This window comes from Stegastes partitus, unplaced genomic scaffold (assembly GCF_000690725.1).
Source record: "Stegastes partitus isolate 25-593 unplaced genomic scaffold, Stegastes_partitus-1.0.2 Scaffold455, whole genome shotgun sequence".
In the NCBI taxonomy this organism is placed as follows: domain Eukaryota; kingdom Metazoa; phylum Chordata; class Actinopteri; family Pomacentridae; genus Stegastes; species Stegastes partitus.
Window position 1 is genome coordinate 113,058 of NW_007578186.1, and position 11,370 is coordinate 124,427.

Consider the following 11,370-nt stretch of genomic DNA (forward strand, 5'->3'; position numbering starts at 1 on the left):
TGTAGCTACGTTACCATCAGCTTTGCGGTGACTCACACTAGCTACCATTTTATTTGAGCTAACATTGGTTAGCTAGCTTAAGTAGCCTTGTTATTGCCTAACAAAAACCGAGAATGACAAGTAAAAAAGTTTTTGGAGAAAATACTTATTGGTTTAGAATATCAGCTGTCCAATGTTCACTTCAAACCCTCCTTTTAAAAGTGAGGCTACATTAGTTAACGGTAGCTTGCTAACCAAAATGCGTTAACACTAGAGGGCCCTGAGTAGAGGGACACACAGTCGTCCTCAAATGTATTCATATCCTTCCATTAAAGAAAAGGCAAAATCCACAATAGTCACTCAAATAACTAGAAACTGAAAAAAGTAATAATAAATAAAAATGTGTTAAAATATAATTTAGTGAAATAAGACGTTGCTTTTGAATTGTGGTGGAAAAGAATAATTTAAAAAAAAATAAATAAAACTGTCCCAGACAAATTAGAGCACTTTACTGATGAGAAGTTGAGCAGTGGCCAGAATACCTGTCAACAGGTGCAGAAGTCTGGTTGAGAGTTACAGAAAACACTTGATTGCAGCGATCGGCTCAAAGGGTTGTTCAACAAAATATTAGTTCACAGGTCCCATCATGCTTGTTTTGAATGTGTGATTTTTTTTCTATATATATTTCTGTTGAACCACAATTCAAAAGCGATGTCATGATGTTTATTAAATTTTTATTTATAATGCTTTTGTCAGTTTCAACTTATTTCAGTGACAGCTGTTTCGGCCATAATACAGGTTTTTTCAAAAAAGTGACCTTTGACCTCTTGCAGAGCTGTTTTTGCACAGATTGACCTCAAAATCTGATCATTCTGAGGAGAGGCCATTCCTAGCTCACTTGTGAAATATAAACTAGTTCGACCTTAGCACTGGAGCAACAGACTGTTCGCAGTCACATGGACAGAGGGACACTCTATAGTTGCCCCAGGTCAGGGGCAACTACAGCAAGTCATTTAACCCTTCTATTATCTTTGGGGTCAATCTAACACCATTCAGTGCTTAACATCTCTAAATAAGTCATTGACATCATTTGTTCAGTTTTATTTAAAGGACTATTGACACATAAACTGGGGTAATAATTTTCATAAAGATATTGTGTGGAGGTTTAAATTGCTGGGGTCAGATTGAACCCAAGGATAAAAGATGTCAGTAAATTTGAAGGTAATAGGAGGTTAAAGGCTAAAATACCAATAACTTGCCATTGTCAAGTCAGTTTCACTTCTGTTTAGTAGCTATTTTAGAGCATTCAGTCACGTGACATGATCTTTTTCAGCAAGTGGAGATGGCTCAGTTGTCATTGAAAATACATTTAATACTTTCACTTTATAGTCTGGCAGAGGCCAAAGCATAGGCTGGGCTGGTTTATACTTCAGGAAAGGTTGTGGCCTAGGCCTGACTTATACCCCCCTAGTCCAGATAATACCACTTTGTTCGTTGCTTTTTTTCTGTGCTTTCCAACATAAGTTTAAAATATGCTTCTGCAACAAAGACCACCAAGAGTAAAAACAAAGATGGCTTTTTTTCCCCCTGTTTCACAGTCAGACCTTTATTTGGCCAACATTCCTGGTTAATTACAACAAGGCAATTGACAACATGTTGCTATATTCTGCAAGGGGGGGCAACTGAATATTTGTTCACAGTTTTTTGTGTTGTGTAATCTGGCCTCGAAGTTTATGAAAAAGCCTACCCTAAATAACACCCTGGGGTATAAATTGGGCTGGGTCTAACACAACCTACAATCATCTCGAAAACTGGATTTACCTGCATTGTGAATCAACACCTTTGTCGTTATGTTTCTTTTTGTAATTGAAAATAAAGTTTGGCTGAATGGCAATACATGTGAACCCATTTAGCATGTTTATGTTTAACACTGTATATTCTGACATATCTCTAAGAATCCTTATTTTTGTGACAGTCTCTTGTAATATTCAGAACAAGGTGACAGAGATGGCAGCCTCTAAATACAAATGCTCCCTTCAGAAAAAGCTCAACTCGGAGCTTGTTATGGTTGTCAGCAGTCTAAAAAAGCAGGACGCCTGTCTGAAGAAGACCCTGGCTGAGCTGTCGCAGCAACATTCACAACATAATAAGCTACTGGAGGTAACCTAGTCATCCACAATGACACACTGACCTGTGTTTTTGTTATTAATGCAGCATGAGTCAGTTAACCAGTGTTAGTCACGCTGTACTGTGAGCTCCAGCTAGCTCAGAGATGTTACCAGAAAGAGCAGTGAATAATGCGTGTTTGATTCAAGGTTGTGTTTTACAGTGGTTATCTAAGCTACTTTTTTCTACTGTGTGTACTTGCAGAGATTCCTCAGTCTTCAAATCGAAAGGCAGGAAAGATGTCAACCGGTAGCTAATGAGGAGAATGCTGCTTTGCCATCAGAGCAGTCATGTAAAAGAGAAAGGAACCCGATGGACGGAGTGAGTATGAGGAGAAAGAGAAGCCTGTCCAATCACCTCAGAGAGATTAGAGATATCAAGAACAAGCTTGTGAGCGCCTCAGTTAGGTGTCAGTGTTTGAGAACAAAGTTGACGGGAAGCGAGTATAGCAGAGCTTGATTTTAATAAAGGTTATTGTAGTGCAGGGAAAGGTTTAAACAAATGATCTTGCATATTCTTTGTATAAATACATAACACAAAAATGCTTCACATCAAATGATAATTTTATCTAATAAGGCCGTCCCTTACATCGATATTATTACAGTGATATCTGCTAAATAATTATTATTGTTTTTCTTAGCCTAATGTGCAGAATGACCACATATATGAGGCCATTATACTACAGACATTTTGACTTATAATAGATAGCGTCACCATACGCTGTAGCAAAGCATCTCATTGTTTTGTTATGTACAGTCACGCTTTTAGCACTGCGGCAGGTCAAAATGTCCTCTGTGAAAAAGGATTGTTGTGTTGCTGTTTTTGTGGTTTGATTTACCAAGCCAATCTCAAGTCTTAACCATCTGAGACCACTAGATGGCAGCAGATGTTTTTGAATCACAGATTTCTCCTACAGCTACATGAAGCCGCAGGATGCCACTGAGAGGAGGAATATTGTTCTCCATTAAAGTACTTCCTTATGCAGAGCATCTCAAAGCCATTAGAGCAATATTGTGGATCTTTTGCAGATTAGCCTGCCTGCAGTTGTCTGTTGTTGTCATAGCAGTTTAGGGTTGCTAAGTCTTTCTTTTTTTAAATGTAAAATTCTGTGTTTTTGTTTTTCCTGATAGGCCTCGGCAGTGGATGAACAGGCTTCCACCAGCGATCAAGCTGTGACAGAGCTCCAAAATCAACTCAGAGATGTAAGCGTTTTGCTGTTGACATATCTGGAAAAGACCTCCTCTGTTTTTCCATTAACACCTAATCCACCTTTCTGTATTTTTAGTCAGCTATTACTTTGCATATGTGGATTAATTTCTACATGAAGTATGTACGTGTGCTTGTGTACAGTTTACATGTCTAGCTGAGTGTTTGTAAGTCGCAGCCATCTTCCTGGCACAGCTCTCGTTCTGTCTCTTTCTGCTATGTGCTTCTCATTCTTTTATTCAATCCCCCGAGGCCTTGGAAAAGAACAAGCAGTGGCTGGAATATGACCAGCAGAGAGAGGCCTGTGTGAGGGCGATTCTGGCCAGAGTGTTATGGCTGGAGAGGCAGCTGAACGAAGCCAATCAGGCCCTCTCACAGCAGCACAATGAGGAGCATTCAGATGGTGAGCCACAGGAACAGTGGGCAGCAGACACTCACTACTGGGGCAACAAGGGGCAAAAGACTGTCACAACAAGGTTTTTAAGATATCAAGATTATCCCATAGTAGCCCACTATGCCAGAGCATGTGGCCATGTACTGCGTTCTCATAATCATATGCTTTAATGCTGGGTGAAGCACACTGTGTTTAACATCTTTGTGTGTTTGACGTTACATCCTCCTCGTATGCAAATTTTCTTTGATTTTTAACGATCTTTTGTCCTCACAGAGAAAGAGAGAGCAAACCAGATGCAGGAGCACTATGAAAAACTCTTGCAGAAAGCCAAAAACGAACAGAAAGTGCTCAGGGAAAGCCTTGACATGGCCAACGACAACCTGATAATCACCCAAAACTGGTACATCTTTTGCTATAAAATGTAGATAGTATAGTCCTGTTTAAAGTTGGAGAAGTTTAGATGGTGTTCAGCTAGATGACAGACAAACTGATGTGTAGGTGTGAGGAAAGGGAAAAGGAGGTGGAGGACCTCAAGCAACAGCTGCAAATCGAAAGAATGAGCAGAGAAAGTCCACAGGAAGATGATCATTACTCTGAGGATGAAGAGCAACAGCTGAAGGACGAGACCAAGGACCTCCAGGGCAGGCTCGATGAGGAAAGGCGAAGGTCGGCAAGCTTTGAGCTACAGGTACATTCCCATTCAACACTTTGATACCATTTTTACTTGGCAAGTAAGAAAAATATAAATCTTATGATTATTATATGAGGAAAGAAAAAAAAAGGGACAAAAAAAATCTTCTTTTCAGGCAAATGTCTTTCAGAGAATTATGTTAAATCGTCACCACGCAGACCAGGAAGACATTGCAGAGCTGAAGCGACAGGTATGGCAGGCACACTTACTGTACATCAGCTCCTTATCCCTCTTACCTCAATAAATCCCTGGAATTAACTAGAAATTTAGCGCTGTTGTTCATCCATCCACTCTTAATGATGGCCCCGATTAATTGCACTTTACGGAGGATCAACAACTCCGTAGCCTGACTCATCTGTTCGAGCAGGCACGCTGCAATCGCTTACCAACGCGCCTTCCTAACCGAATATGCCGCCCATACCTGTACAGTGTTACAGGTTTCATTGCAATGGTCACTTTTTTAATTTTAGATCAAGATTTCGTCACAAGACCTTGAGGATGAGAGGCAGGATTGTTCATATTTAAAGAAGCAAATGATCAGACTTCTGAAGACGCTGCAGAAAACAAAAGGCCATGTGAACGTACAGTCCAAGGTTGGCATGAATAGAGCAAGATTAGTAGATGGCATTTGTGATGAAACTTGAAACTGCATGTAGAGAGACACATCCAGCACACATGGAACAACGTTAGCATTCATTTAGAGTCGTGTTTGTAGTCACCTGGAGAATTAATGTTTTGTACTCACTGCTCTTTGCTGAACTATGTGCACTTTGTCTGTTTGCTGTTTGTTTTTTCACCCCAAACTGCTCCCTGCTAGAAACAATATTGATCCAAGATAGACTTGTGATATTTAAGGGGAACTGTAGAGTGACGTGCTAATTCTATCTGTAATTTTGTCACTATGAGCAATCCCTTTCACGTTACATCAGCACTGCGACTATAAAGAATATTAATAAGTGCTGCTTTAAGTTGTGCTGGTTAAGAATGTTAGATTTACATGGAAAGGTTTTTGTACCAGAGACTTATTAACTGTCACTGATGGACGATGCTGTTTATGTTAGAGAGACCAGCAGGATCACAGCTCATGCGAAGTGATGCAGCCCCCCTCCCAGCCCTCCAGAGACAGCCTGGCATCCTCTCCACTCAGCAGCTCGCTGAATGAAAGCTTCCTGGAGTGTCCCAGCTGCCATGCCGAGTATCCAGCCAGTCACTACCGAGAACTGATAAACCATCTAGAAATCTGTCTAGACTGAGCCAAATGAAGAACCTCTTCAGTTCTGTACCTCCTGTAATTGGGATTGGTTTTTTTTAACCCATGATATGTAACTGCAGGAACAAGTTCTCTAAAATAAACTACAGCGTTGAGTTGTTTAGGTTCTGCCACTTTTTGTGTGTTTGTGTTTTTTGTGTTTGTGTCCTTACACCATAGATTCAACCACAAATGCAGCTGGAGTTGGAACAGCAACCACATCCACAGCTGCAGCTGGCAGAGTCGGGCAGAGCAGCTGCAGCTGTGAGCACAGCTGGTGGCTGGATCGTGTTGCAGCTCGCCTTTTCGAAAGAAGTAATGAGCAATAAATGCACCGTGTAAAAGGTCATATCATCTCTCCGTTCTGTAGCATTTGCAGAGTGTTTCCCTAAACTGCCAGTATATTGTATCTGGACAGGACCATCTGTTATGGGTGAGAAGGAATGTCACCACACAGTTTTTGATGCAGAGTGAAATGTCTCAACAGCTACAGCACGGATTGCACTGAGCTCTGGTTCGGACATTCGTGTTTCCCACAGCGTGAATCCCTCTGATTTTGATGGTCCTTTTAACAGTTTCTCAAGCATTCCTCAATTAGCATCAAAAATGAGGTGATGAATCATTTTTGTTTTTAATTTAAAAAAATACAAAAACAACTGTTGGATGTTGCTGCAGATATTCAAAGTCCCTGGTGGATAAACTACAACTATGACCAGGTCAAATTTTCTATCTGCCATATACTTTTGTAACTTTAAGATTTAATTAGCAAATGTTTGCAAACTAATATCCTGAACATTATTGCACTGGTACTGTGATACTGATGATAGCAGTCGGCTCAAAGCACTGCTGTGTCTAAGTACAGTGCAGCAGGTTTCGTTTATTAATATTTTTTTAAGGGAACTTTTTTTTTTGTTTTGTTATAGCCTACTCAATTCCTAGGTCCTTGCTCCCTTCAAACTCTCACATTGTTCAAGTAAAATGAATAGCTCAAAACTGCTTGTGTAAGTTAATCCGTTTCCTGTGCTATTTACAGACATGGATTAGTATGGCTAGGTCACAATATGGGGACTCGGAGGTTTGCGCAGTGACTGTAGCCTTTGACAGGAACGTGACAGCTAGGGTTTACCTGGGCTTAGAAAAAGATGCTAATATGGTTTAGACGCTGCTTAACTCACTGTACCTTTCAGGAACCTTTTATGCAGAAATGTCTTCATTGAAAGTTAGTATATGAGCTTAGCGTGTCTGAGAAGCAGACTTATAAGTGCCAAGAGGGTTTTTTTTTTTCCCCGGGGAACGAATAAATGGAAAAAACAAAAAAGAAAAAAAAAAAAGGGAAAAAAAACAAATTAAAAAAAAAAAAAAAATCAGACAGTAGGCTACTGGGTAATTGTATTCACAGAGTAAACAAAGGTGTCCAACTAATTAGATCTAAATAATTTGACAGTGTTGCTGTTCAATAGTTGCACTGATTGAAGATGAGACGCTGAACTAGGAAGTTGTTATCTGAAATATTTTGCGACTGATTTGTAGAATTCTTAAATAGGGGGTTTTATACGGCATGCAAACCTTTCTGTGTTTAACTGTTGGAAATGTGCAAAAATGAGCTTTGAAGGGGAGCTTTGCTGAAGAACCCTAACACAGCAGTAGAGACTGAGAATATAATTATGTCTCACTATACAGCGGAAGACACGAGCACAAGAGCATCCTCCAATATTTGACTTCCAGTATCACACAGAGCAAACAGCATCAAACAGGATGGTCACCACCCTCCATCTCTCCTCCTCCCTTTTCTCTAATATCATTTCATGTCTTATCAGCATCTGTTCCCCATTCACTTTTCTGGCAGTCAACAGGAGTGGATAGTTAGCAGCTGTATATGGATACTGACTCTCATGCTAACTCTCTTCACTTAAGAAACTTCACTTATTTTTCTTTCTTCTCTGAACTGGAGAGCTCAGATCATGTTGCCAGGACTGTTTTTGAGACTTTGGCTATCATCACTGTCTTCCTGGTCTCTGTGGCAGCCAATGCAGGAGCTGTTGTCCTGGTAACATGTGAACGCAGACTTCTGGCTAACAAGACCATCCTGACCCTCAACTTGTTTGTGGCTGATCTATTGTTTGTCAGCATGATTCCACTGATTGTGTCGGTGCGTTGGACTGTGTCCTGGACGCTGGGCTATACAGCCTGTGACACAGTGCTGTATGTCATCTGTATGGGCGGCTGTGTCACCGTCACTACGCTGGCCTCCATCAGCGTGGAGAGGGTCCAGGCTATACTTCGGCTGCAGACCGTGCCCACCCTCAACCCCAGGATGGTGACTGCCACTCTCATCTTCATCTGGGCCTTTTCTGCGCTCACCTCCATACCCCTCAGTGTGTTCTTCACTGTGATGGAAGTGGATTTCCCCAATCAGGTATGGATGAACCAATAGATGAAAAGGAAAGCTCTCAACCGTCAGTGCATGTCTTTTTGTATATTTTTTTGTGATTTCTCCACAGAAACGTGTACACATCTGTACTCTCAAGTGGCCTGACGCAACTGGAGAGATCGTATGGGATGTAGCCTTCACCGCCCTTTGCTTCCTTCTCCCAGGGCTCATAATTGTGATCAGTTACAGCAAAATAATACAGGTGGGTTTATTGCAGGCGTTGGCTGGTACTTTTCTTAACAAATACAAATGTTCAAAACCAACTATGCACAAGTCCTGTTCGCAGTAGTCTCAGTAATGTCTCATCCTGGCACTTTATTTCTTAATTAAGATATTAAAATGGGCCGCAAATAGAAACTTGTATTTTTAAAATCAAAATAGCATCCTAAAAAGTAATGTCCTAAAGTATCAGGGCAATGGACAGATCAACATCCCTCTGGTGCTCTAGTTTCTATTTATTAGGGTCCGAGCACTCCGGTGCAAGGACCCTATTGAAACCCTTGTGATTATTATTATTATTATTATTATTATTATTATAGTTCAGCCGAATCAAACGCGTTTTTGAGGGCCTAAACGTACTCGAAAAGTCACCAAAATCGCCACGCACATCAGGACTGGCGGAAATCGGAAACCATCAGAGACGTGGACATGTCACGGCAAAAATGGCTCCACAGCGCCACCTTGAAAATTTCAATGGAGTCCTGTCCGAAGCACGTTTGCCCTAGAACTTCGCAATTTCATAGGCATATAGAGCTGGTCAGCACGAACAAAAAACTCTCTCCGCTCCAAGCTCTAAAATGCAACACGGCTCAACTGCGCCCCCTACAATATTTCAACAGATTTTTGGCCATTTTCAAAATCGAACTCCTCCTAGGGGGTTCGTCGTACACACCTGACATTTGGTGAGCACAAACTACAGGACNATCGCCACGCACATCAGGACTGGCGGAAATCGGAAACCATCAGAGACGTGGACATGTCACGGCAAAAATGGCTCCACAGCGCCACCTTGAAAATTGAGTCCTGTCCGAAGCACGTTTGCCCTAGCGCTATGCAATTTCATAGGCATATAGAGCTGGTCAGCACGAACAAAAATATCTCTAAAATGCAACACGGCTCAACTGCGCCCCCTACAATATTTCAACAGAGTCCCATTGTGGCTACGTTTCACCTCCACCTACGAACTTCACCACACATGTGTAACAACTCGTGCCGCACAAAAAAGTCCATTAGCATGTTTCTGTAAACCCAACAGGAAATTCGCCATGTTGGGAAAAGGGCGACCATGCCGGGCCATTTTTCGTCAAAAATGGCCATTTTTGGCCATTTTCAAAATCGAACTCCTCCTAGGTGGTTCGTCGAACACACCTGACATTTGGCAGGCACAAACTACAGGACGTGGTGACTAAAAGTTGGTGGCCCGTCCAATTTCGATCAATGGCCATTTTGTCCATTTTCAGTGTTTTTTGCATTCAACTGACTCTTGTCGGAAGGTCGTTTCACCTACACTGACAACATTCGCTGGGCAGGTGTAGCAGGTCAGGACGCACAAAAATGTCAACAACTCCAAGCCCTAAACCCAACAGGAAGTACGTTATTATGAAAAACACGGTGACAATTTTGCAGATTCTTACGAGACGTGCTGTGTCTGTGCTCCAATCGGCCTGAAGTTTTACACGCGTGTTCCGAGTCTCAGCCAGAGCGTGTTTCCACCACGGCCAACACGCACGCCGCCGCGGCTCGCCACTAAACAGGAAGTGGCTCGTAACTAGGCCACACTTGCTCCGATCTGCCCCAAACTCCACATGCCGGATCACAGTCCCACCCGGAGCAGGTTTGCGCCACACCCCGCCGTGCGCAAAGGCCGACAAGCGTAGGGCGAGGACCCGTCCATCGCCGCTTGCGGCTTTAATTTGTATTGGATTAATTCATTTTCAGATCTGCTGACCATAATAAGAATATCGCCATCAGACGTAGACTGATGACTGAGATATTTGAATTTCCCTTCTGGGATAAATAAAGTATTTTTCATTTCATTTGCCTCTGAGTCATTCTGGCCTCTCTGATTTTGTGCACAATTCATTCTTCTTCACTACTATCATTCTAAATATTGTTCTTTTAACAAGCATTGTTGCCTTGAAGTGTAAGATTATGTAACAAAAGCTGCATGTATTATTCATTCAGCAGCTAATGCCTGCTCATGCCCAGTGACTTACTGAAATATTGACATTTCTCTTTGCACCTTATGTGAATATTAGTCATTCGTGTGTCACTGTGGAAACACCGATACGAGTGCTTTACTAATTACTGAAAATGTCACCTGTGTGTGTGTGGGTTCAGAGCTGTTCATTATCAGTTGTCAACATTATATTGGACGTCCAGTTCAGCTAACACAGACATAAATGTGATCCAGACAACAGATGATAATTCTGCAGGGCCGCACATTGATTTTAGTCGTGAGAACACACAGGGGTGTTTAAAGCACAATACACACAGAGATAATGGACATCATGACCCAGGTGTAAATCAATCAGGTTAGGAATATGGTTTCATTCTATTTCTGTGCTCCAAATATATGATGTCATTAAGTGCAGAGAGCCAACATTATGTAATCATATTTTATTTCTCCTACAGATTGCTAAAAGTTGTCGGCAAAGGCTTCGACCCAGAGACAGCCAGCCCACAGTTGGAGACCTTCCTGACTACCACGTCTCCCGACAGGATATGAAGCTCTTCCGTACTATGCTGGTCCTGGTGCTCTCTTTCCTAATCATGTGGAGCCCTATTTTCATTATCACCTTCCTCATACTAGCCAGGAACTACCTGGGTCAAATACATGTGTCGTCCACCATGTTCTTCTGGGTGGTAACATTCACACTGGCCAATTCAGCCCTCAATCCCATCCTCTACTCGGTGTGCCAGTTCAAGAACAGCTGGCGTAAGCTCTGCTGCAGCTCTGTTGTAGTGCCACTGAGAAAAGGGCCCTAAAGATTGAAGATTTCTACTCACTGAAAACAAGATAACACCTTGCCCACACTTCTTAGTGACATGTGAAAGGCTGCATACTATATAGATCTTATGTATACAGTAGTGCATGTTTGCTGCAATAATTACCTGATGTGTTACTGTCAAAAGCAGCATTCCAGAATTTTTTGAGTCCTAATTTTAAGATTATAATGCCCCCTGAAATAGCAAGTGTGGAATATTGTCAATTTTATAAAAAAAAAAAAAAGAAAGAAAGAAAGAAAGAAAGA

The 11,370-nt window shown here is 41.7% G+C and overlaps 3 protein-coding genes across 4 annotated transcripts in view; 2 read left to right on the forward strand and 1 right to left on the reverse strand.

Moving 5' to 3' along the window:
* The window catches only part of myofl (myoferlin like), a 36,069-nt gene that overhangs the window by 20,657 nt on the left and 4,042 nt on the right, over positions 1-11,370 (reverse strand). The window lies entirely within an intron of this gene.
* LOC103360615 (centrosomal protein of 55 kDa-like) lies at positions 1,987-5,819 on the forward strand. The gene is made up of 9 exons (XM_008286437.1): positions 1,987-2,139; positions 2,350-2,466; positions 3,276-3,347; positions 3,604-3,754; positions 4,019-4,145; positions 4,244-4,433; positions 4,552-4,626; positions 4,907-5,029; positions 5,498-5,819. The coding sequence occupies exons 1-9, from the start codon at positions 1,987-1,989 to the stop codon at positions 5,687-5,689; spliced, it is 1,200 nt and encodes a 399-aa protein (XP_008284659.1). The 3' UTR covers positions 5,690-5,819.
* On the forward strand, positions 7,562-11,104 carry LOC103360634 (free fatty acid receptor 4). The gene is made up of 3 exons (XM_008286463.1): positions 7,562-8,101; positions 8,187-8,318; positions 10,751-11,104. Exons 1-3 carry the CDS (start codon positions 7,562-7,564, stop codon positions 11,102-11,104), a joined length of 1,026 nt encoding a protein of 341 aa, XP_008284685.1.

Bases quoted from the DNA above. Each gene is read 5' to 3' on its own strand.
- LOC103360615 (XM_008286437.1), top strand. From the start codon at position 1,987: ATGGCAGCCTCTAAATACAAATGCTCCCTTCAGAAAAAGCTCAACTCG. The intron at 3,755-4,018 runs GTGAGCCACAGG...TTGTCCTCACAG, and splicing joins CAATGAGGAGCATTCAGATG to AGAAAGAGAGAGCAAACCAG. The intron at 4,627-4,906 runs GTATGGCAGGCA...TTTTAATTTTAG, and splicing joins TTGCAGAGCTGAAGCGACAG to ATCAAGATTTCGTCACAAGA.
- LOC103360634 (XM_008286463.1), top strand. From the start codon at position 7,562: ATGGATACTGACTCTCATGCTAACTCTCTTCACTTAAGAAACTTCACT. The intron at 8,102-8,186 runs GTATGGATGAAC...ATTTCTCCACAG, and splicing joins AAGTGGATTTCCCCAATCAG to AAACGTGTACACATCTGTAC. The intron at 8,319-10,750 runs GTGGGTTTATTG...TTTCTCCTACAG, and splicing joins GTTACAGCAAAATAATACAG to ATTGCTAAAAGTTGTCGGCA.